General features: G+C 40.0%; 1 protein-coding gene across 2 annotated transcripts in view; it reads left to right on the forward strand.

Annotated features, from left to right (window-relative positions):
• Nucleotides 1–25,767, forward strand: part of myo5c (myosin VC) — a 41,187-nt gene extending 15,420 nt beyond the window's left edge. Inside the window, exons 10-40 of one of the 2 annotated variants that reach the window (XM_062035978.1) lie at nt 632–897; nt 974–1,055; nt 1,139–1,279; nt 1,357–1,479; nt 5,193–5,276; nt 5,446–5,577; nt 5,647–5,744; nt 5,829–5,915; nt 6,003–6,114; nt 8,256–8,467; nt 8,554–8,719; nt 8,803–8,949; nt 9,031–9,195; nt 12,907–13,000; nt 13,069–13,132; nt 13,202–13,476; nt 16,847–16,910; nt 16,989–17,069; nt 17,139–17,319; nt 17,400–17,493; nt 17,569–17,632; nt 17,715–17,883; nt 17,945–18,032; nt 18,113–18,211; nt 19,457–19,611; nt 21,202–21,291; nt 21,417–21,567; nt 21,641–21,926; nt 24,911–25,079; nt 25,173–25,253; nt 25,323–25,767. In XM_062035978.1, the coding sequence (XP_061891962.1) occupies nt 632–897; nt 974–1,055; nt 1,139–1,279; nt 1,357–1,479; nt 5,193–5,276; nt 5,446–5,577; nt 5,647–5,744; nt 5,829–5,915; nt 6,003–6,114; nt 8,256–8,467; nt 8,554–8,719; nt 8,803–8,949; nt 9,031–9,195; nt 12,907–13,000; nt 13,069–13,132; nt 13,202–13,476; nt 16,847–16,910; nt 16,989–17,069; nt 17,139–17,319; nt 17,400–17,493; nt 17,569–17,632; nt 17,715–17,883; nt 17,945–18,032; nt 18,113–18,211; nt 19,457–19,611; nt 21,202–21,291; nt 21,417–21,567; nt 21,641–21,926; nt 24,911–25,079; nt 25,173–25,253; nt 25,323–25,475 (4,173 nt within the window). In that variant the 3' untranslated portion in view covers nt 25,476–25,767. The remainder of the gene's footprint in view (nt 1–631; nt 898–973; nt 1,056–1,138; nt 1,280–1,356; nt 1,480–5,192; nt 5,277–5,445; nt 5,578–5,646; nt 5,745–5,828; nt 5,916–6,002; nt 6,115–8,255; nt 8,468–8,553; nt 8,720–8,802; nt 8,950–9,030; nt 9,196–12,906; nt 13,001–13,068; nt 13,133–13,201; nt 13,477–16,846; nt 16,911–16,988; nt 17,070–17,138; nt 17,320–17,399; nt 17,494–17,568; nt 17,633–17,714; nt 17,884–17,944; nt 18,033–18,112; nt 18,212–19,456; nt 19,612–21,201; nt 21,292–21,416; nt 21,568–21,640; nt 21,927–24,910; nt 25,080–25,172; nt 25,254–25,322) is intronic. The other variant, XM_062035979.1, reaches the window with a different exon arrangement.
• The last annotated feature ends 488 nt before the right edge of the window (nt 25,768–26,255 follow it).

A 26,255-nucleotide genomic window follows, 5' to 3' on the forward strand; every position in this document is an offset into this window, starting at 1 on the left:
CTCATAATCGACTCAATATTGAAATACTTCTTTTACATTTGCAATTATGCATAATTTTAATTTATCTAAATAGATGTTCTGCTACGCCTGTAATGATTAACATAATTGATAACATCGATTATGAAAATTAATTGACAAAGATTTGCTATTGTCGACTAATCACTTAATAAAATCCTAATTGATAGACCACCAAGAATGTTCATATTTACACTTTTATTCCTTTTGGTAAGTAATTGCAGCGAAATAACCCTAACAGTAGTGGATAAAAATACTTTTTGCACTAAATGTCATGTTTACAGGATATCTTGCAGTTTAAGTCTGTTGATTTATTTTCACTGTGGTTTTATACTTTCTGCGACATAGTAAAACCATTTGTTTCTCAGTCATATATGTTTCTTTTGTTGCACTTTAATTTACTATAATAGTTTTTTTTTCTCCCTCTTTCTTTTCCTTTTCTTTTAAATTGTAATTGTACTGCCTTTTTTACATCATGAAAACTAGCCTTCTAGCTAATTCTTGCTTTTTTAACCATGTCTTTTATGAAATTGCATTGTCCCCTTTGAAATAAACTAATCTTAATCTTAACCATTTTACAATGTTTCATACAAGAATGGATTTGCATCACTTTTAGCCCAGCGACACGCACCTCCTCACCGTCTGTGACCTGTTGGGTGTGCGTGCAGACAAGTTGGTGCAATGGCTGTGCAATCGGAGGCTTGTGCTTGTGGCCGAGAAGGTGGTAAAACCGTTGCACAAGGACCGTGCGGTGAATTCCAGAGATGCCCTCGCCAAGCGGATCTATGCTTATTTGTTTGACTGCATCATCAACAGGATCAACCGAGCACTGAAGGTGCCTGGGAAGCAACATGCTTTTATAGGCGTTTTGGACATCTATGGGTAATTAAAATTACAAATGTCTTCAAGATTTTTTAAATGTTTAATTTTAAATGTCTCTCAACTCTTTTTTTGGCAGCTTTGAGACGTTTGACGTCAACAGTTTTGAGCAGTTTTGCATCAACTATGCCAATGAGAAGCTGCAGCAGCAGTTTAACTTGGTATGCATCACCATTATCAAGAACCAAACCCTCCACCCTCCTCTTGAGCAAACAATGACTAATTTTGTCTGATTTTTTCCCAGCATGTGTTTAAACTGGAGCAAGAGGAGTACATGAAAGAAGACATCCCATGGACGTTAATAGATTTCTATGACAACCAGCCAGCCATTGACTTGATTGAAGCTAAAATGGGAATCCTTGACTTGCTAAATGAAGAATGTTTGGTACTTAGAAATTTTCTACGATTGCAATTTTGCTTCTCTTTAAACAATGTTCCTCATATATACTTTTTACTTTACAGTTCCCTCAAGGCACAGATCAAAGCTGGCTGCAGAAACTATACAACTACCTTGGTAGCAAGCCCTTGTTTGAGAGGCCCAAGTTGTCGAATGAAACGTTTGTGATACAACACTTTGCAGACAAGGTCTGAACACATTCTTTATGCACTAAAGGTATTGTCTTAAGGGCATGGAAGAAGAAACATGAAGCTTCATCCACCCCTTGCAGCTACAGTATAAACGCTTGCTCTCTTCTATAAAGACTTTCTGCAAGATTTAAGGGTGTTTAAGTGGGAGATTTTTATGTCCATTTGTGTCGCTGGTGTTAGGGCAACTGGCATGCCATCTTTGTTCATACAAAAAGGGTTTGATGGGGTTGAGGCCAGGGATTGGAAGTTTTTCCATTATAAAGTAACAAGAAAAAAATACGGAGAAACCCCATGATGATTGGTTTGTTTACGTATGAAAAAATCCATAATGATTGTTTGGTTTACATATGAGGAAATCCATGATGATTGATTGGTTTGCGCATGATGAGTCACAACTGGGCAGCAGCCTAAACAGAGAAGCCCAGACTTCCCTCTCCCTAGCCACTTCGTCCAGCTCCTCCCGGGGAATCCCGAGGTGGTCCCAGGCCAGCCGGGAGACATGGTCTTCCGATCATGTCCTGGGTCTTGCCCGTGGCCTTTGGATGTGCCCTACACACCTCCCCAGGGAGGCGTCCGGGTGGCATCCTGACCAGATGCCTAAACCAACTCATCTGGCTCCTCTCGAAAGCAGCGGCTTTACTTTGAGTTCCTCCCAGATGACGGACCTTCTCACCCAATCTCTAAGAGAGAGCCCTGCCACACGACAGAGGAAACTCATTTTAGCTGCTTGTACCCGTGATCTTGTCCTTTCGGTCGTAACCCAAAGCTCATGACCATAGGTGAGAATGGGAACATAGATCGACTGGTAAATTGAGAGCTTTGCCTTCCGGCTCAGCTCCTTCTTTACCACAACGGATCGATACAGTATCTGCCTGTCCATCTCACTCTTCCCTCACTCATGAACAAGACTCCGGGGTACTTGAACTCCTCCACTTGGGGCAAGATGTCTTCCTCAACCCAAAGATGGCACTCCACCCTTTTCCAGGCGAGAACCATGGACTCGGAATGGGAGGTGCTGATTCTCATCCCAGTCGCTTCACACTCGGCTGTGAACCGATCCAGTGAGAGCTGAGGATCCCGGCCAGATGAAGTCATCAGGACCACATCATCTGCAAAAAGCAGACACCTAATCCTGCAGCCAACAAACTGGATGCCCTCAACGCCCTGACTCTGCCTAGAAATTCTGTACATAAAAGTTATGAACAGAATCCGAGACAAAGGGCAGCCCTGGCGGAGTCCAACCCTCACTGAAAATGAGTCCAACTTACTGCCGGCAACGCGGACCAAGCTCTGATCATACAGGGAGCGAACCGCCACAATCAGACAGTCCGATATTCCCATGTGCTCTGAGCACTCCCCACAGGACTTCCTGAGGGACACGGTCGAATGCCTTTTCCAAGTCCACAAAGCACATGTAAACTGGTTGGGCAAACTTCCATGCACCCTCAAGGACACTGCCGAGAGTATAGAGCTGGTCCACAGTTCCAGGACGAAAACCACACTGCTCCTTCTGAGTCCGAGGTTCGACTATCCGGCGTAGCCTCCTCTCCAGTACACCTGAATAGACCTTACTGGGAAGGCTGAGGAGTGTGATTCCAGGATAGTGGGAACACACCCTCCGGTTCCCTTTCTTAAAGAGAGGAACCTTCACCCCGGTCTGCCAACTTAGAGGTACCGTCCCCAATGTCCACGCAATGTTGCAGAGTCTTGCCAACCAAGACAGCCCCACAGCATCCAGATTTTTAAGGAACTCCGGGCGGAGGTTGCCGAGGTAGTTAAAAGCTCCTCTGTGGCAACCTCCGCCCGAGATATAGGAGAGCCCACCACAGATTTCCCAGGCACTGCTTCCTCATAGGAAGATGTGTAGGTGGGATTGAGGAGGTCTTCGAAGTATTCCCTCCACCGATCCACATCATCCACAGTCGAGGTCAGAAGCACACCATCCTCACCGTACACGGTGTTGACAGTGCACTGCTTCACCCTCCTGAGGCGGGGGATGGTAGTCCAGAATCGCTTTGAAGCTGCCCGGAAGTCGCTCTCCATGGATTCCCCAAACTCCTCCCATGTCCAAGTTTTTGCCTCCGCGACCGCCGAAGCGCACACTGCTTGACCTGTCTGTACCTGTCCGCTGCCTCCGTAGTCCCATAAGCCAAAAGGAGCCGAAAAGACTCTTTCTTCAGCCTGACGGCATCGGTTCTAGTATTACCGCCATGACAGGCACCAACCACCTTGCAGCCACAGCTCCTATCGGCCGCCTCGACAATGGAGGTACGGAACATGATCCACTTGGACTCAATATCCAGCGCGTCCCTCGTGACGTGTTCAAAGTTCTTCTGGAGGTGGCAATTGAAACTCTCTCTGACAGGAGACTCTGCTGGACATTCCCAGCAGACTCTCACAATGTGTTTGGGCCTGCCAGGTCTGTCTGGCATCCTCCCCCACCATCGTAGCCAACTCACCACCAGGTGGTGATCGGTAGAAAGCTCCGCCCCTCTCTTCACCAGAGTGTCCAAAACATAAGACGGGAAATCCGATGACACAACTACAAAGTCGATCATGGAACTGTTTTTTCTGTTCATGTAAAGATGGAGCTTGTTAATGTCTGTTTTGTGAGACAAATTTGCTTCTAGTTTATTGTCATTTTGCCACTGTGTTCTCAGGGCATCTAATTGATCACAACTGAATGGTTTGGTTTGTCTTGGAAGACTTTTTGCCTCTCATCCAAGTAGGCTTAATCAGTTCATGCTCATAGAGTTAGATTGATCCAATCTAATCTTAGACTTAGATTAGTCAGATCTAGTCAGACTAGATTGTGAAACTACAATTATGACGTCTTCTAAGACAATCCAAACAGTCTAGTTGTGATTCATTGAATTCCCTAAGAATACAATAACCTGGATGAATGAGAACATCCATAGACTTTGCCGCTGTGGTTTTTGTTGAAACAGTAATTTATACTGTGCAGAAAAGTCCAATAGAACATTTATATTTTGGTGTTTATTTATTGTCATTATTGTTAAACTGCCTTTAATTTGTTTACAGTGTCCCCCTCCCCCTCATTTTGTACATTGTACTGCAACTTTGCAAGTTAAAATTTTTTTTAAAAAGCCAGAGCAAGACCAAAAACCAAATCATTAGAAAACTGAAGTAATTGTTTTCTATAAGAAATAATATAAATCCAATGAAATAATTTCAAACACTCAAAAATATGAACACAAAATACATTTTATAGAGAGTAATTATAGTTCTACATGGAATGCAACTTACATATAAATGAGGCATTAAATTGATAAATTAACATTTGATATAATTTTATTGGAGACTCTTGTTGGCGAAGACAGTAATAAGCTGGAAGAGAAGAGTCGCAAACCCCACCTTTGTGCTTTGTTAATTACGTTTTTGTTTTTTTATTCAACAGTGTTTCTCACTTTTTTTAATTAAGTGTTATGCTCAATTTTCTTTGGCCCCATGGTATCTTACTTTGCAGTTGAACTTAATTAAAAAAAACACCAACGCTTGGGGTTGGGATTCTTTGTTTGGCAGAATAATACGCGGGCGAACAGAAAGGTTTGTTATGTGCAATGTTTGGTCCTACGATAACCAAGATGGCATACAACATTTTTGTCCAACACCTAATTTTACAAAACCAAGGAAACCAATGTACTTTTATGCATACATTTTTAACGTTTTTTCATCTTGTTGTTAAACAGGTGGAGTATCACTGCAAAGGTTTTCTTGAGAAAAACAGAGATGCTCTTTATGAAGAACTGGTTGAAGTTATGAGAGACAGTCAGGTAAAATATATATATTTTTTCTGTTTTCAAGAATAACACTTTAATTCCACAGGTAGAATGTTTGTTTCAGAATAATATGTTTGCAGATTTCGCAAAAACACATCTAAAAGTATTACTTTGATGCCTTGCTTTTTTCCCTTAAATTAACATATTTTCCAACTATTATTAGTTTCCTTTCCTGGCCAAATTCTTCCAAGAGGAGGAGCAAAAGGCTCCAAACATTAGAGGAATCAAAGTGAAGGCAGCCAGGCCCGGAGTGAAACCAGCCAATAAACAGCTCAGAACCTCAGTTGGTGATAAGGTGGCCATGTTTACTCTCTCGCCAGTTTGTGTGCTGTTTTGTGTCCATGCTGACACACTGTGAGTGTAGTTTTGCAGCTCTCTCTCCTTACTGATGGCAACATTGAATGCTACAACCCCTCACTATGTGCGCTGCATCAAGCCAAATGATGAAAAGCTGCCCTTTGAGTGAGTACTTAACTCAATTAATGTATTAATTCTTAATTTCTAGGTTAGACGCTTTTAACTTTGGTGTTTTGTTTTTATTTTGAGATATGACTCCAGGAGGGTGGTCCAGCAGCTACGTGCCTGTGGAGTCCTAGAAACTATTCGCATCAGTGCTCAAAGTTACCCATCCAGGTGATCTGAACTTACTAGATAGATATCAGCACAGAAATACAAATATTTGTCCCAATTTATAGAAACAGACATGCTTTCTGTTTGCAGATGGACCTACTCTGAGTTTTACAACCGTTACAATGTCCTAATGACCAATCAGGAGGCGGGATTCAATGATAAAATGCAAACGTGCAAAAATGTGCTGCAGAGGTTGATTCAGGTGTGCTTCAGTGTTGTTTACCTCTTACTGTCAATGCATCTTTCTGGATTAAAATAGATTGCAATACATGACAGAAATATTAAGTAGAATCATTGTTTAACTATAGAGGATTAAATACTTTGACTTTCGAAGTACATTCTGCAAAGATACAGCATATTTTTCGAGATACCCTCTTCTACGCTGTATCCTTATTTGCTGAAACACCATATTGTTTTCGTCCATTCAGAACAATTAGACTACAATACGTAGGATTAAGCCTTAGTTGCAATTTCCTAACCGTTCCCATTACCATCCATCCATCCATCCATCTTCTTCCGCTTATCCGAGGTCGGGTCGCGGGGGCAGCCCAGACTTCCCTCTCCCCAGCCATTTCGTCCAGCTCCTCCCGGGGGATCCCAAGGCGTTCCCCGACCACAACTATAGAGCTTTTCTAAATTAGATTAATCCAAAACTAAGGCATTTAATACTGTCAATTTTGAAAATGTTCTAACAGTATTCAGTAAAAATAAAAATGTTGTTTTAAAATGTCTACATAGTTATCTTCATGAAAAGTGTTCTGTTTTGGGACCTTTTTAATTTCTAATCTAAATCAAAAATTAAAAACATTTTTGTAAATGGAGCTGCAGCTATCTATTATTTTAATAATTGAGTAATCCATATAATGTTTGTATTATTAGCCGAGTAATTGGATAAAACACACTTAACACACACTAGTTTAAATAAACAAAAGTGTTTCTGCTTGCCATAACATTCATTCTTTTTTTCTAGTAATTGCACATCATCAACATTGAAATTGCACTTTTAACATGTGATCATTGAGAAAAAAACAACAACAACTTTTCGCTGTTCATTGCCCCAAAGATTACGACACCCACACCGCTCTAACGTGTACTCATTGTAGCGACCGTGCGGAAACTGTGTCCAAATATAAAAAAATTATGTATAAAGCAAACTATAACCTGCTACCCAAGAATGTACAACAATTCTTCTCAACAAAAGAAGAGAAATATAACCTTTGAGGAAAATCTAATTTAAAACATTTGTATGCTCTTACAACACTTAAAACTTTAGCATATCTGTATGTGGAATTTAATTATGGAATGAATTAACCAAAGAAATCAAACACAGCACCAATATGATTCAGTTTAAGAGACTGTTCAAACTAAAAGTGTTCACAAAGTACACAGAACCAGAATTATGATGAACATCTTGAACCCTTTTTTTTTTTACTGAGACAAAGATTATTTATGTATTTAATATTTGTGTGCTTACATTATATATATATATATATATATATATATATATATATATATATATATATATATATATATATATATATATATATATATATATATTTATATATATATATAGGTATATTATTTATTTATTATTTATTTGTTCACTGTTCTGTTACAGAGAACAAGGAAATTGGATAAAATTGCTATGGTATGAAAAGGGGTAGGATTAAATAAGCTCTGCTTCTTCCTACTCCTTTTCGGACATGCTGTGATGAAACAACTGGAAATGTGTGATGCATTACATTGTATCGAATGCATGTTTGAAATAAACTGAAACTGAACTGAACTAAGTAGAACTGAACTAAGTATACATGTATGCATTTACTACTGATTTACCAGAGTTTTCCAACAATGTTTTGCAAATTCTTTTGATATACATACTTGCTCAACAAGAAACTGACGTGGCTTTTATGTATCTATAATTTTGTAGAACATATACTAATCAATTTACGCCTAAATACAGAGGACCCTCTCATTGTAACATACTACTGTACCACCAGCTCTTCAATCCACAACTACATGTTCTTGTTTTAAAAAACAATTGTAGGCTGTGTCGGTCTCAAGTGAACTATGATGAGTACGTTTGTTGTAATGTATATGATATGTACTGCATTTGACTTGTCTTTTTTGGTGCTATGATAATTGTGTTGGTTTGGAGGAGGTGACTTTACAAGACCTTCTTAACCTTTCCCGCACATGTATTTTTCTCTACATTGTGTGTGCGTGTGTCTGTGTGTGTGTGTGTGTGTGTGTGTGTTTGTGGGTGGGTGTGTGTGTGTGTGTGTGTGTGTGTGTAAAATTGTGTGTGTGCAAATAACTAAATACAAACTATGGTTCCTTTAGGACGCGAACCAGTACAAATTTGGTCGCACAAAGATCTTCCTTCGAGCTGGTCAGGTAGCATTTTTAGAGAAGCTTCGTCTGGACCAACTACGAACGGCCTGCATTACCATCCAGAAACACGTGCGAGGGTGGAGCCAGAGAAAGAAGTACCTTCGCATGAGGAATGCAGCCATCACGTTACAACAATACATCCGTGGCAAGAAGACGATACGGTTAGTGGCTTTTACTGTGTAATTCAGAGCTTCAACATTTCTACATCTATGTCTTAGCATTTTTGTGGTTTGTTTTTAAACTGCAGTAAAGCAGTGAGTGCAGCTAACCTGAAGCAGGCTTGGGCAGCTGTCTTGATCCAGAGATACTGGAGAGGCTTCCGCATATGGAAGGTCTATGAAACGGTACGATTGGCAACCATCACCATCCAAGCTTTCACACGAGGTTGGCTGGCCCGTAAATCCTATGCTAAGGTCTGTAACTGCAGCTTCATCGTTCGTCAGATATTGTGACGATACAAAACCGAACTTAGGGCTTACGTGACATCATCGCTTAGATGGTTGAAGAACGCAAGGCCTTGGTTCTGCAGAAGTACGCCAGAGCATGGCTGGCTCGTCGGCGTTTTAACGCCATGCGTCGCCTGGTGCAACAAGTTCAGCTCTCCTTCAGGGTGCAGCAGCTCCGAAAGAAGAATGAGGAGCAGGTAAATGTATTTTCGGGATCCGTCCGTCCGTCAGGCCATGCTTGGAGAAGACATGAACTAATTCCTAATCCTTAATCCCAGAGTAAAGAGAACCGCGGGTTGGTGGAAAGACTGACAAGCTTGGCAAGCTCCCACTCTCAAACCTTGGACAAGCTTCAAGCTCTGGAGACACAGCTGAAAAAATCAACCAACCAGAAGACGTCTTTGGAAGCTAGAGAAAAGAAAATTAAAGAAGATGCTTCTCGGGTCAGTTCGTTGTTGTTGTCGTGACCAGACTACATAGGATTCTTGCAACATATTGTAAATAACCAATCATTCCGAACTCTAAAAGCCTTTCTTGACATCCACTAAATTCCACAAGAAGTGAACCCCTGCATTGCTTATGGAAACAACTTCCAACCACACCTAACCTCACACAATAAACTGTATGCTGAAAAGTTTCACTGTGAAAGAGGTGACTTTCTGCGCCAAGAGTGCAGCACGTTTTTGGAAGTGAGCCACTGGAAATCAATCCAGTGTTGTTGCATATTTCTGCCAACTGAATTCACCAATTGGGTACCACTTGATTCTGGATTTGAGAACCAGATGAAGGGGTGAAGCACAGGAACTGTTGGAACAGCAAACAATCCTAATATCGCCTCAAACTCTGGCTTGGCAAGATTCAGGGGTCCTTCCCTCCCTTGACTCCTGTGGAATACCCAAACTCCAGTCATACCACAAAAGTAATGTCATGACACACTCCATTCCTCAAAAACGGAGGCTTGCATTACATAGGAAAGCATATTGCCCACCTGAGCACAAGAGCTGAATTGTGCACGTAAAAAAAGTTAACGTTCTTAACTAATCTCCTGAAAACTAATAAGGATTTGTGCCCGATGTCTAAAGTACAATTATTGTAAAATCACATTTTAAACAAGATGTCATACGTCATAGGTCCTCAACAGATGTCAAAATGTTTAAACCGGTCTTCCTTCAGTGCTTATCATTCTGATCATATTGATTAGAACTTTATGACAACGGTAGCTGAAGTGAAACGACAAATAGCCACATGGTCTGGTTAAGATGGCGGTAATTTGCAATTACATCGTTATTGCCTTGTTCACAGTGTTGTGCGATTGCCAAAACTGCCTACCAATAGCTGGTAGTGGTATTTATGGTAAAATTTCACCTCAGAAGACGATTTGATCAATTCTAATGAGATCTGGTGCATATTGTGACACGATGGATGACCCATTCAAATGCGACTCAATGCTTTTGAGTTTTGATTTGATGGCGTTCTCATACGTCAATTACATTCTGTTGCAATTGGAAACAATTTTGGTGCTGATTGGACACCTGGTAAATAAAAGAGACTGATGGTCCTTGCTGAGGACATTCACCATGGCTAGAGCTCCTGATGAAGACATATTTAGCATGCTTTTATATGCTTACGTCATTGCCATAGACTTAGACTTAGACTTCCTTTTTATTGTCATTCAAATTTGAACTTTACAGCACAGATGAGAACGACATTTCGTTACATAAGCTCATGGTAGTGCAGGATAAAAAAGCAATAAGGTGCATATATAAATAAATAAATATATATAAATAACATATAAATATATATATATAAAATAAATAAATATATATAAATAAATAAATAGATTACTGTACAGATAAATATAATGCACTTTTTTTACATGCGTCCACGTTTATGGATGTATGTTATATTGTCTTTTTTATTCCAGCGAGTTAATCCATTTTGGGGGGAGATTAGGGGATAATTATGATGCGTTGAAGAGTCTTACGGCTCGAGGGAAGACGCTGTTACAGAACCTGGAGGTTCTGCTTCGGAGGCTGCGGAACCTCTTTCTAGAGTCCAGCAGTAAAAACAGTCCTTGGTGGGGGTGGGAGGAGTCTTTGCAGATTTTCTGAGCCCTGGTCAGGCAGCGGCTTTTTGCGATCTCCTGGATAGGAGGAGGAGGAGTCCTGATGATCTTTTCCGCCGTCCTCACCACTCTCTGCAGAGACTTCCAGTCAGAGGCACTGCAGGTTCCAGTCCAGACAGAGATGCTGTGGGTCAGTAGGCTCTCTATAGTCCCTCTGTAGAATGTGGTGAGAATGGGGGGAGGGAGCTGTGCTCTTTTCATCCGACGCAAAAAGTGCATGCGCTGCTGAGCTCTTTTTACAAGAGCTCCGGTGTGTAGGGACCAGGTTATATTGTCAGTTATCTGCACCCCCAGGAACTTGGTGCTGCTTACTATCTCCACCGCTGTGCCGTTGATGTAGAGTGGAGTGTGGCTGGACTGGTGCTTCCTGAAGTCAACGATGATCTCCTTGGTCTTGTTGACATTCAGGACCAGGTTGTTGGTTCTGCACCAGTCAACCAGATGTTTCACCTCCTCCCTGTAGTCCATGTCATTGTTGTTACGGATGAGGCCCACTACTGTCGTGTCGTCCGCATACTTCACAATGTGGTTAGTAGTGGACCTGGCGCAGCAGTCATGGGTCATCAACGTGAACAGCAGCGGACTCAGGACACAGCCCTGGGGGGAGCCGGTGCTCAGGGAGATGGCACTGGAGGTGTTGTTGCCCACTCTCACAGACTGGGGTCTGTCTGTGAGGAAGTCAAGCAGCCAGTTGCATAGGGGGGTACTGAATCCAAGGGGGGCCAGTTTGCTCACCAAGTGGTGCGGGATGATGGTGTTGAATGCTGAGCTGAAGTTCAGGAACAACATCCGCACGTGTGTCCTTTCCTTCCAGATGTTCTAAGCTCAGGTGGAGTGCAGAGGAGATGGCGTCCTCTGTGGAGCGGTTAGGGCGATAAGCAAACTGGTATGGTTTCGAATGTGGGGGGAAGTCTGGAGACAATGTATTCCTTTACCAGCCTCTCGAAGCACTTCATTATGATGGGGGTGAGTGAAACGGGGCGGTAATCATTGAGGGAGGAGATTGTGGGTTTTTTAGGCACTGGGATGATTGTGGCCGTCTTAAAACATGATGGTACCACAGCCTGGGTCAGCGAGATGTTGAAGATGTCTGTGAGAACCCCAGCCAGCTGGTGTTAGAGCAGTGATTGTGTTACGACCCCCTCTAAGAAGAAGAAAACATTTTGTGTCCTCACCCCACTCTCCGCTGTGACTATAAATAGTATAATTTGTTTATACATTTGTTATAAGCACACCTCTGCACAACATTGTATCCTCATTAACATAAAGAAAACAAAGGGAAAAAATAAATCTAGCTCAATTTACAACAAAGAATAACTTTACTAATGTTGTTTTTTGGTCTGTAACAGAAAAGAGAAATATTGCATACATTTTCCTGAAAACAAAAAAATTAGTTTAATCCTTATTAAAACATTAAAAAAAAATTGAACCATTTGATACTAATTACATATTACATACATTCAAATGGATCAGCAACATTAACTCAGGATCAAAATTAGTAAAATACTTTAACCTACAAAACAAAAATTAATAAAACAATTTGTGCTAACAAAAAAAAATAAATCTAAATAAAGTCAGGATTAATGACTACAATGAGCACGCTTTGGAGCGCACAGCGTTTCGAAGCAAGGTTTGAATGACTGTATGACAAAGCATGATCCCCAGATTCACCCACCCCCACACCCCAGCATCGTACGCGTCCCACTTTTTGAGAAGAACTGCCTTAGACCAAGAAGAGGAGCCACTAGACCAACCAGAAAGAAGTGCCAGCAGTAGTGAGGCAGTCTAAGCATATTCGATGCGACGAGCATGACAGTAATTTGATCGTCTTGATCGCGGCAATTTTTTTGAATTGTCCAACATTTTCCTCTTAAGTTACCACGACGACCACCCTTCTTGTCAAAATCCGATGCAATGTAATATGCAACTTTTCACTCCACGATGCCAATCATGGTTTTAGTCATGATAATGTGAACAGGGCATAAAATATTTTCCCTTTAAGAACTTTCGTCTTTTATTTTGCCTCTAGAAAATGACTACGCTTCAAAGCGAAATCGATCGGGTGATTATTGAGAAGCAAAACATGGAGAAAACATTTGAAGCTTCCTCCAAAGAACAAAAAGGTACTAGAAGTGTCTATTTGCCCTTCTTGCTATCTTTACCAAACTCTTAACATTTGCATCTCTGACAGAAAAATATGATCAAGCAAAGCTGAATCTGCTAGAGGAGAAAGAAATTCAAAAAAGACTTGGCAAGTGAGTAAGAACAGTCCAAGTGACAATGTTGTGGTTTTCAATATTGCTAATGCAATTCTGCCTACCTAGGAACGCTGAGCACAACCTTGACATTCAGAGACAAGATCATGAGAAAGAGCTGAGAAGCCTGAAAGAGGAGATCAGGCGGCTAAAGGAAGAGAGAGTCGGTCTGCAGATGAAGTTGGATGAGGACGACCGGGTTGAAACTGACCTGCATGATCAGGTGACCCAGCTCACCAAGCATGTCAAGGTTATCCCCGAACTACGCAGGGACTTGAGCAACTTGCAAAATCAGAAGAATACCGTAGACCGAAAGATGAAGCAACAGTCTGAAGAAGCAAGAGGTATGGAAGATTACTGATACTTAAAGTAAATACAAAATGTGCCATACGTAAGCATTTGACACACTTAACCATAATATCTTAATTAACAAATTAGAATGGCATGGCATCAGAGAGTTGGTCTTGAACTGGGTAAGAAGCTACTTAACCAACAGAGAGCAATACGTGAATCTCTAGACCAGTGGTTCCTAACCTGGGTTCGATCGAACCCTAGGGGGCTCAGGGGTTCGGCGCAGGTCAAAACACACCCGACTCATCGTGTAAATAAAAACTTCTCCCTATCTGTGTATTACGGATACGGCAACAGCAGAAGTCACACTGATTTGCAGGTGTGTAATTTGTTGTGAGTTTATGCACTATGTTGGTTTTGTTGTTTGAACAAGGTGATGTTCATGCACGGTTCATTTTGTGCACCAGTAAAAAAATATGGTAACACTTTAGTATGGGGAGCATATTCACCATTAATTAGTTGCTTATTAACATCCAAATTAGTAACATATTGGCTCTTAACTAGTCATTATTAAGTACTTATTAATGCCTTATTCGGCATGGCCTTATTATAACCTTAACCCTGGCCCTAACCCTAACCCTAACCAAATAACTCTAAATTAAGTCTTTGTTACTTAGAATATGTTGCCCTAGTGTCCAAAAAACTCTAAATTAAGTCTTTGTTACTTAGAATATGTTCCCCATACTAAAGTGTTACCAAAAACATATAAAAAATGTGTCTTAAATTTAAAAAAAAAAGGAGGGTTCAGTGAATGCGCATATGAAACTGGTGGGGTTCGGTACCTCCAACAAGGTTAAGAACCACTGCTCTAGACCAAGACACTTTTACACCGGTAAATACAGTATATCTTGTGGCGTACCCCAAGGATCACTACTGGGACCAAAAATTGTTCAATCTCTATATGAACAACATTTGTAAAGTTACATACTTAAAAATTAAATACTTCAATAATGAATAAAGCTGTGCTGGACGAGAAATCACTCCATATTTTCTAATGCACGCGAGCGTTACCATGTCAGAACTATTTTGTAGAGATATGGGGAATTAATTGCAAAAGTACGCTCAATTCATTAACCGTGTTACAAAAGAGGTCGGTTAGAATAATACATAATGTTGGCTATCTAGAACATTGAAATCCTTAATTTATAGAATCAAAAATAATGTAATTTAATGATTTGGTGCGTATGCAAACAGCTAAAATTATACACAAAGCAAACTAAGACCTGCTACCAAAGAATCTACAACAATTCTTCTCAACAAAAGAGGAAAATATAACTTGAGAGCAAAATTTAACTTAAAACATTTCTATACACGTACAACAGTTAAGACCTTCAGTATATCAGTAAGGAGAATTAAATTAAGGAATGGATTAAGCAAAGAAAGTCAATCAAAGTACTAATATGATCCAGTTAAAGTAACAGTTTAAACTCAAAGTGGTTACAAAGTATAAGAATCCTGACAAACATCTTAAACCTTACTGAAAATGAGATTATCTCATTCATCTCATTATGTGAATCATAACTTACTTAACTATTTATTTATCAGAAACTAATTTATATTTATGTAGTTAATATGTATTTACTTACCGGTACTCATTTATTTATTTATTAACTGTTGTGTTACAGATTGAGTATAATAAAATTTGCTACTAAACAAAGACATGCTGTAAATACAAACTGGAAATATGTGATGTATCACAGGAGTCACCAACGCGGTGCCCGCGGGCACCAGGTCGCCCATAAGGACCAGATGAGTCGCCTGCTGACCTGTTCTAAAAATAGCTCAAATAGCAGCACTTACGAGTGAGCTGCCTCTATTTTTTAAATTTTTTTTATTTACTAGTGTGACAGTCCTAACTGTCGTGCGGGTTCTCAGGACCATCCAGGGAAGACATTGTCGTGAGACGGTTTAGACTTTTTCATTATTTCAATCACAGAGTCTTTTGCGTGCTTTTCAGCAGCTGCCTTTTTTCTCACGTGAGCACACGAATGGTTTCCTCCCGTCTGCTTTTCAGCAGCACGTCGCCGTCGTTTGCGTGGCAGCAGAGGATGGTTTCCTCCCGTCCGCCGTCTTTCTCCGTCTCCTCCCTTGATGTTCACGTCTCTCTCCCTTTTATACGGTCCGAGAGGGTGATTGCACTGTCCACAGCTGCGCGCTCCACGCACCTTATGCTGATTGCGGCGTCGCTCCCAGCGCACCCCGCCTTGCCGCTCGCTAATCCGCCTCCTCGCCGCCATCTTGGAGCGGGACTTGGTCTCCACTTGTTTAAATAAATTCATTAATTTTTTTACTTTGCTTCTTATAACTTTCAGAAAGACAATTTTAGAGAAAAAATACAACCTTAAAAATGATTTTAAGATTTTTAAACACATATAGTTTTTACCTTTTAAATTCCTTACTCTTCTTTCCTGACAATTTAAATCAATGTTCAAGTAAATTAATTTTTTTCATTGTAAAGAATAATAAATAAATTGTAATTTAATTCTTCATTTTAACTTCTATTTTTTCGACGAAGAATATTTGTAAAATATTTCTTCAAACTTATTATGATTAAAATTCAAAACAATTATTCTGGCAAATCTAGAAAATCTGTAGAATCAAATTTAAATCTTATTTCAAAGTCTTTTGAATTTCTTTTAAAATTTTTGTTCTGGAAAATCTAGAAGAAATAATGATTTGTCTTTGTTAGAAATATAGCTTGGTCCAATTTGTTATATATTCTAACAAAGTGCAGATTGGATTTTAACCTATTTCAAACATGTCATCAAAATTCTAAAATTAATCTTAATCAGGAAAAATTACTGATGATGTTCCATAAATTATTTTTTTTATTTTTTTTATTTTACATGAGTTATTATTTGTACAAACATGGTGCAAAGTAATTCATGATTTGTTAAAAAAAAATGTTAGTGGCTAGCTAGTTAAAATGGGATATTGTGATTTCACAAGACTGTCTTAGAAGTGGTCCTTTGAAAATGTTCAATTTGAAAAAAGTGCACTTAGAGAAAATATAAAAATAAAGTGTTGCATATTGATATTTATCTATTTCTTTATATATTTAATGTGAGGAATCATTAAGATGATCAGTGTTTCCACAAAGATAAATATCATTAATTATTAATAATAACATAGAGTTAAAGGTAAATTGAGCAAATTGGCTATTTCTGGCAATTTATTTAAGTGTGTATCAACTGGTAGCCCTTCGCATTAATCAGTACCCAAGAAGTAGCTCTTGGTTTCAAAAAGGTTGGTGACCCCTGATGTATCACATTGTAATTGTATGCATGTTCGAAATAAACTAACACTATGACCATAACCTTAAACATATGCCATCCATGATCATGGTTATGATTTTCTCTGCAGCCAGTCTAAAAGAGATTTCAAAACTACTTGCTGGAAGTATTGTTGAAGAAGACGTGCTTTTGAGGTAAAACTATATCTCTTAAGATTACTTAGCTCCATTTTTATTGTTGTCACTGGAATGTGTGTTGTTGTATTTCTGAAGGCTAACAGCAAATACATCTGAGAAGACTTATGAAGCTGAAGACCTGCTAGCAGCCTTTGATTGTCTAGAGAAAGCTACCAGGTTAGTTTTTTTTTTTACACGGTCATCTTTCCACCAAGTCTTAAACCTGTTCGACATCCTTGATGACAGAACGCTGGAGAGCCACCGTAAGGAGCAGAAGGCAATCTATGAGACCCAAGTGGAGGGCTTCAAAATGAAAGTGGACTACCTTCAAAATGAAAACAACAGTTTGCAAAATCTGTTCACTGAGAAAAGCAGTATCGCTGAGAATATTCGCCAGGAGGTGTGCAGGCTGAGCAGCGAGAACTCTGTAGGTTGGAGGGTTCTTTGAGTTTTGTGCAAGAATTCACTTGTGTTTTCCCCTTGTTGATGATACCTGTTTGTCATCAGGTTATACCTGAGCTGAAAGGGCATATTTTAGAGCTGCAAAGACAAAATACAGATTATGAGGCTCTCATAGAAAAGCAAAACAAAGATCTAGCTGGTGAGTTTAAATCACTGTGATAGTTGGTTGCAATATAGTTCGCATGCATTTTGTCAACTTTTTTCACATTTTCAGAAAACGCAGAGGAAATCAAAAGCATCCTTCAAAAGAAGATCGAAGAAGAGAGTTCTAAGCGCAGGTGAAAATTGCGTTTGGAGTCTGATGCTCTTTGCTTCTGTGGTATGTTCCAGCTCTGATTGGATTCTTGTTGTTCTCACCAGACACTTTGAGGAGCAAGCTGGAGTGTTGGAGGAGGACAAGAAGGACCTTCAAGGCAAAATAAAAGACCTCCAAGAGGACAGTGATCACTTAAGCAGGCAGCTGCAGATGGAGAGAGACGCCAAAATCCGACTAAGATTAGAAATCACCCAGTTATCTTCAGATAATATAGTAAGTTGACATGAAAAGACTAAATGGGTGCCAATGTATAACAAAATCTGCTTTGTTTTAGGAGTTTGAGGAACAGCTTGACAAGAAGGACAGGTTGATAAAAAGCTTAGAGAATCAAATGATAAGCCTCAAAACAGCACATGAAGATGGTAACTTTCTGGCTTTTACTAGTTTAATGAGAGATTAACAGTATTTGCACTGGCTTCAACATTTTTTGTGTGCCACACAGATAAGAAAACCTCTTGGTCAGCAAGTCCTAAAGGTTATCTTGGAATGTTGGAGTACAAGAGAGAGGATCAATCCAAGCTCATTCAAAACCTCATATTAGGTATTTACTTAATGGATCCATTTCTATTTTTTTATTCGCCATATATTCAGGGTTTCCCACACATTCATTTATTTGTGGCGGCCCGCCACGAAAGAATTCCGTCCGCCACAAATAAAAATAAAAATAAATTTAAAAAAAATAAATAAATAAAAAATTGTTTTATTTTATTTATTTTTTTGTCCTCTCCAGCTTCTCAGGCAAATCATATAGTTGATGTTGATGCCCATATCGGCTGTTCAGATTTACTTTACAAAAGAGAAGTGTAGGATACTTCTCTTGTTGCCTTATTTGTATTTGACTTTATTAAATGTATTTATATTAGAAACACAACATGTGTATATAACAAAGGGTGCAAAGTCTGCAGGCAGTAGGAAACACATGGTTAAGTGTAGGGAGTAAAACTGATAGCAGTCTAAAGTTCAAAATTTTTGGAGCTCTTTGTTCAGTGTTTGATGAAGCTTTGTGTCTATCTACCACCACTACTGTTTTCTGTTTATTTGTTGCTGACTGTGGCAGGACACCTCTGCCTCTGTTTCACTTTATGTTGCTGGTAAATAATATGGTTGTAGTACTAGGCTAAAGTTAAATTATTTAGTATGCACTAATTAAAGGGGCAGAACTTTGAGACATTTTAGCTTTTATATTTTATAAGATATATTTTTTGTAAGAACCACAATTAATAAATATATTTCAGTGAACAACTTATTGTTCAAATCTGTATATAAATATGTACATAAAGTGTTGTAATTATATTGTAAAATGGATGGGTGGATGGATGGATGGACGGACGTTTAAAACAAAACTGTTATTATTAATTAGTAAGTATACATTTTTTGAGCCTTTTTAGAGAAAATCAAATCATTGTAGTAAATTATGCAAATTACTCGATGATGTCATGGTGACCACGCCCATAGCCACGCCCCCATCGCCACAGGTATCTTGGCAGTTTATGGGAAACACTGATATTATTGTGAAAACACTGCAACTTGCAAAAAAGCAGTTTCTACCCAGTGGTCTTGGAAGTTTGCCTGCATTTCTCTCAATCTTGCCAGAAATAAACTGACAGAGGCAAAATAAAAGTAGCACATTTTGAAACTAATCAATAAATCCCTCTAACTCTTTGCAATTCTCTAGTTAGATGCACTTTGTTGATGGATGTCAACATATAAGCTTATGGTACTTTTTCCATTCATTTGTTGATAAAAAAAATAAATACATCTTCTAAAATGATCCTTTCTCTTACAGACCTTAAGCCCAACGGTGTGGCGGTCAACATGATCCCTGTTCTGCCAGCGTACATCCTTTTCATGTGTGTCCGCCATGCTGACTACATGAACGATGAAGAAAAACTCATGTCTCTTATGAATGCCATTATAAGCAATGTCAAAAGGTTTACCATGGTGAGTATATAACAACAGACCATTAAAGTCTAAGATTGCCATGGCAATGACAATCCTGTTATGTTTAGCCTTTATAACAGTTTATGGGAATCAGCTGTACAGTTTTGTAACACTATAAGTTAGGACTGCACATCCATCCATCCATCCATCCATTTTCTACCGCTTGTCCCTTTTGGGGTCACGGGGGGCGCTGGAGCCTATCTCAGCTGCACTTGGGCGGAAGGCGGGGCACACCCTGGACAAGTCGCCACCTCATCGCAGGGCCAACATAGATAGACAGACAACATTCACACTCACATTCACACACTAGGGTCAATTTAGTGTTGCCAATCAACCTATCCCCAGGTGCATGTCGTTGGAGGTGGGAGGAAGCCGGAGTACCCGGAGGGAACCCACGCAGTCACGGGGAGAACATGCAAATTCCACACAGAAAGATCCCGAGCCCGGGATTGAACTCAGGACTACTCAGGACTTTCGTATTGTGAGGCACATGCACTAACCCCTGTTCCACCGTGCTGCTAGGACTGCACAATTAATCAAATTTTAATCACGATTTTGGCTGCCACAATTAAATGAGGGGGATTGTCGGTGATATTAACATTTAAAAAACAGACTCCGCTTTATAATCAAATCAAGCACTTTCAAAGCAGGCATGAAAAAAAACGTCTCATCTTGAAGCCTCGTGAAGTGGCTTCCGGCCACGCTATAGACCACGGTGTGTGCGTACAAAACTCCATGACCACATCAACCACCTCGCCGGCTGGCATTGACACACTTTTTCAAGGCTGCAGACGGTCTCCTCGTTTCACATCCAGGGGGTCCTCAGTGTGCATTAAAGACCGCACCACTGTTTTTAAACAGCTACAGGTGTGGATGCCTGCACAACACGCTGTTTTGCTCATCTCCTTGGAGTCTCACTTGCTAGCCATCGTGCTAAAGAGAGTCTGGAGACACTTTTCCTTCATATACCGACACCGGCAAGATGTGCTTCCCGTTGAAATTCATCCACCCACTGCATCTGCACATATGTATAATTCCAGGAAATACAGAAATGCATTAGACTCACATGAGTACATTCATTACTCTAAATAAGGCTATATTTTGTGTGTGTTTTGTATGTAAATGTTGGGAATGTATGCTGAGGTCAAGCGAAGTTGTCTATTTGAAACCGTGGCTGTTTTTTCCCAAAAAACATAACAATGGATAACTAGACCTAAAGGCATCATGTAAGGAAAGAAAAATACATTTTAAAACTAATAATCAACAAAAACACAAAGATTTGTCTGAAAGTATATGGATAACTTTTATTGAGACCATTTGTTGGACTATTTCGTTACAAATTACATGATGTCACGCTCACACTACCACCTTTGGGACCCCTTAACCGCAAGTAGATTGCAGACATGTGGGAAACACTATGTTTAACCTAACATAATGAACAGTTGTGATTATTAATTGTGATGTCAATATTGATGAAAAATTATCATGATTATCATTTGGCCATAATCATGCAGCCCTACAAGAAGCTTTTATTATTGTGATAACTGTCGCAGTACTGATACAGTACACAAATGCATGTTCCCATTTTAGACTCACCAGAACGACTTGGTATCATTGTCCTTCTGGCTGTGCAACATGTATCAGCTGCTTAACTGTCTCAAGCAGTACAGTGGCGATGAGGTAAGGATTGACTTGTGCAGCACTTCAATGTTTTTTTTGTTAAATATATGGTTCACTACAGCAGGTATATGCTTTAACATAGGTATATGCTTTAACATACTTGTGGTTTCTCTTTTTCACAATAGGAGTTTAGTAAACAAAGCACTCCCCGTCAAGTAAAGAACTGCTTGCAGAACTTTGACTTGTCGGACCACCGACAGGTTGTCAGCGACTTGGCCATCTGCATCTACCACCAGTTCATTACGACTATGGAAAATGCTCTGGCAACTGCTATTGGTAAGAAACAATGGAGTGAATATATTTATTTATTCATGAAATACCTAACTGAAACTTTGCTTTTCTTCCTCAGTCCCTGCTATGTTGGAGCACGAGAGTTTACAAGGGATTTTCAACACGAAGCCTACAGGTTTTAGGAAGCATTCCAGCAAAAACAATGACGACACGGACATGTGCACCGTCTCCTTTATAATTGAACGGCTTTCACGCTTCCACACTATCATGAGCCACCACAGCATGGATGCAAACCTCATTAAACAGGTTGTCAAGCAACTGCTCTTTTACATTGGCGCGACCACCGTCAACCACCTGCTGCTCAGTAAAAACATGTGCTCCTGCAGTAGAGGAATGCAAATCAGGTTTGTGTGCATATGATCTGATTTTTGAAAAGTAGTTTATTGTGATAAATGTGGATGATATTGTACTAAAAAAAACCACACATGCACTTTACTGTATTCGCATCGCATTCCACGACAAGAAAAGCCTTCAGAGAGCATAGACCCCCCTCCTAATAGTAAAGAATCCTATAAAGCAAATCCATAATTCAGACAGGGATCCAGATCAGCCCCCAAATGTTATTCCTTATTACTTATCCTATTATTTTAAATTTCCTAAAAGTTTAATCAAAATCAGCCAATAGCTTATTGAGTTGTGTTGCTAACAAGCTAATTAACAGGCAAAACAAACCCCGGCGATTACATGTACATCCTGGTGGAGTAGTAGATATGGCAGTCATGCTGCATAACTTCCATAAATATGGTAAACATGTGGCGCCACACTCAACAAAACATGACGGACTTGCTAAATCATACACTCTGACAACATCTAACACATCACGCTACCCATATTATACCATACAATATTTGTAAAGCCCTTTCACAACAACCACATATGAAAACAAAAGGCTGTACACCAAAATATGCAAATGAAGGAAAGCATAAAACAAAAAAACAAACATTGTTTGTCGACAAAAGTAAAAACACATGTAAAAAACTTAAAATGGTTGGATGAAATATGATAAGAAACATCCATCCATCTTCCACCGCTTGTCCCTCTTGAGTCGCGGGGGGGTGCTGGAGCCGATCCCAGCTGCATTCGGGCGGAAGGCGGGGTACACCCTGGACAAGTCTCCACCTCATCACAGGGCCAACACAGACAGACAGACAACATTCACACTCACATTCACACACTAAGGCCAACTTAGTGTTGCCAATCAACCTATGCCCAGGTGCATGTCTTTGGAGGTGGGAGGAAGCCGAAGTGCCCGGAGAGAACCCACACAGTCACGGGGAGAACATGCAAACTCCACACAGAAAAACCCCGAGCCCAGGGATTGAACCTAGGACCTTCTTATTGTGAGGCACACACACTAACCCCTATGCACCGTGCCGCGCTATGATAAGAGACAGTGAGTCAAAATAAAAAATAGAGTTCAAAGTCTCATGCTGGGTTACAAGCCAAGAGATAAAACTTGGCTTAAAGATGGGTTTTAAACATAGACAAAGAAGGGGCCTATCTCACATGAAGAGGGAGATTATTGCAACAGAAAAGGCCCTGTCCCCTCTGAGTTTAGGATTTTGGTACCTTCCAGAGCAGCTAATCAGCTGACCGTAGAGGCTGGACAGGGGCATAGGAATAAAATATGGCGGATATGATAAATCACACTCCACACACATGCCGAAGATGCTGCATCAAACACCACAAACATGGCAGACATGCTGCATCAGACTGCACAAAAATGACCGAAAGACTGAATGACAAACTCGATAAATATGTTGGACACTGCATCAAATTCCAAAAAACATGGCGTACATCATGGGTGTCAAACTCTGGCCCGCAGGCCAAAATTGGCCCACCGTGTAATTTCACTTGGCCCTTGAGGCGATGCCAAGTTAACACTAGAGCTGGCCCGCCGATTATATACAGCGGCGGTGCCGCGGTAACACCGCATTCACCGCTAATTCTCATACTTACCAACACTCCCGAGCGAGAGACTCCTAAATTTCAGTGCCCCTTCCGAAAATCGTCACGTCCGCTTTTCATCCAGTCCAACGAGTGCTGGCCCAGTCACATAATATGTGCGGCTTTTGCACGCACACACAAGTGAATGCAACGCATACTTGATCAACAGCGATACAGGTTACACTGAGGGTAGAGGTATAAACAACTCTAACACAGTTAGAAATATACGCCACACTGTGAACCCACACCAAACAAGAATGACAAACACATTTCGGGAGAACATCCGCACCGTAACACAACATAAACACAACAGAACAAATACCCAGAACCCTTTGCAGCACTAACTCTTCCGGGACGCTACAAGGTGTGTGTGGGGGGTTTTGGTGGTAGCGGGGGGTGTATTTTGTAGCGTTCCGGAAGAGTTAGTGCTGCAAAGGGTTCTGGGTATTTGTTCTGTTGTGTTTATGTTGTGTTACGGTGCGGATGTTCTCCCAAAATGTGTTTGTCATTCTTGTTTGGTGTGGATTCACAGTGTGGCGTATATTTCTAACAGTGTTAAAGTTGTTTATACGGTCACTCTCAGTGTAACCTGTTGATCAAGTATGCGTTGCATTCACGTGTGTGTGCGTACAGAAGCCGCACATATCTTGTGACTGGGCCAGCACGTTGTTAGAATGGATGAAAAGCGGATGTGACGACAGATCGTAGAGGACGTTAAAAGCAGTGCCTTTTAAGGCACGCCCCCAAGACTGTGGTCCGGGTGGACTACGAGATATAATGACTGATGAACACCTTCGTTCGATTATGAAGGTTGCCTCAGCGCAAAGCCTGAGCCCCGACATTAATGAACTAGCATCCAAGAAAAGATGGCAGGTATCTGGCTTGGGCACATCAGATTAGATCAGTGTGTTGCAAACTGAGTTGTTTTATTTATTGTTATTTTATTTTCAAATTTATTAGCCTGTGGAACAAGTTAATGTTGATATTTACCTCAGAAGGCTGCAAATAAAAAAGAGGCATTACATTTTTATTTAAATTGTATTTGATATGCCATTGATATTTTTTAATTATTATTATTATTATTTGAAACTCGATTTTGCATGTCACTATAAAGTTATATAAGCCTTGCTTGTTCAATATTCAATGCAAAACTTGTTTGGGTCCCTATTAAAAGGTTACTTTGTTCATCCTTGGCCCGCGGCTTTGTTCAGTTTAAAATTTTGGCCCACTCTGTATTTGAGTTTGACACTCCTGGCGTACATGATGCGTCACATTCCACAAACATGGTGGTGGCGCTACATACAGTAAAAGTCTACAAGCATGGCCGCATCACACGCTCACATTAGTTAGTTCTTGTTTGACAGCCATTCTTCTTGTGCAGATGTAACATCAGCTACCTGGAGGAGTGGCTGCAGGAGAAGGAACTGCTGAGTTCCATTGACACTCTGAAGCCCTTGACTCAGGCCGCCTGGCTGCTGCAGGTCAGCAAGACCACAGATGACGACGCCAAGGCCATCGTTGAGAAATGCGCTGAGCTCAACACGGTGCAGGTATTTAAGCCAACTCCATACCGTGTTTATTTGCCCCCCTGAAAATATTTTCAATGAATAAGATGTACTAAACTAGACTAAAATTGTATACAGATTGTCAAGATTCTGAATTCATACACACCCATCGATGGTTATGAGAAGAGGGTGGCGTCATCATTTGTCCGCAAAGTTCAGGTGAGCTCCATTTAATGCTAATGTAATGGAAAGCCTACAATGGCTTCTAACAGTGCAATGTTATTGCAGTCATTGCGACAAGATCACGACGGGTCCGCTCAGCTGATGATGGATGTACGGTATCGTTTCCCAGTTACGTTTCCATTCTACCTGTCTCCGCAAGCTTTGGAACTGTTGAAGGTTCCCAACAGCCTTCACCTGGAATTCTTAAACATGATCTGACCTTTTCTCGCTCTTGTTAAGTGTGATTAATTGTCACAACATGAATATGGAAACACTGAGTATTTTTTAAAATTATTTTCAAATTTCAAATCCAGTGTTTCTACTGTACAATTCACTTTTAGATTAGTTTAATATGATCAAATTTCTTCTTTTATTTAATCTAGTGTTTTTATCTGCAACTATTTTTACGGTTAGTATTTCATATCTAGTTTTAACTTCTCCTCTGTAGAGATTTCCTTGTTTGAAGCTCTTTAAGGTTCAGGTAGGGAAATAAAAACAGCCTTATATTCAACACTGAGAAGGATATGTTGCCTCTACTTTTATAATACTGCACAAACATACAGGAAATAAATATGTGGTAAGTATAGCATTATTTACTTATTTATTTATTGGTTGACTAAGTTAAGAATGTATTCATTGTACCTAGTCTCCTTCTGTTAAAAAAAAAGTACAATTGTCCCACATTTTGTTTTAGTTCTGACTAAATGTGTAATTATTCAAATGTTTTGTATTTAGAATTGTCTAAACACAAAACAAGATTTTTGTTTTGTGTTTAGATATATATTTTTTCATCAATAATATAACAAGTCCTGGGTTTGCTAGGTAGGAGATTTAATTAATACATATTCTAAAATATTTTTGTATACATTGCAGCACTGTAGCCATACCTTCCAGGCCATCTTAAGGTACACTATTACATGCACTGAAAAAGTAGTACAGTAGTACCTCAACTTAAAAGCGTAATTGGTTCTAAGCTTCTAACTCAAAACACATGTATCT

Source organism: Entelurus aequoreus, linkage group LG24 (assembly GCF_033978785.1).
Source record: "Entelurus aequoreus isolate RoL-2023_Sb linkage group LG24, RoL_Eaeq_v1.1, whole genome shotgun sequence".
In the NCBI taxonomy this organism is placed as follows: Eukaryota; Metazoa; Chordata; class Actinopteri; order Syngnathiformes; family Syngnathidae; genus Entelurus; species Entelurus aequoreus.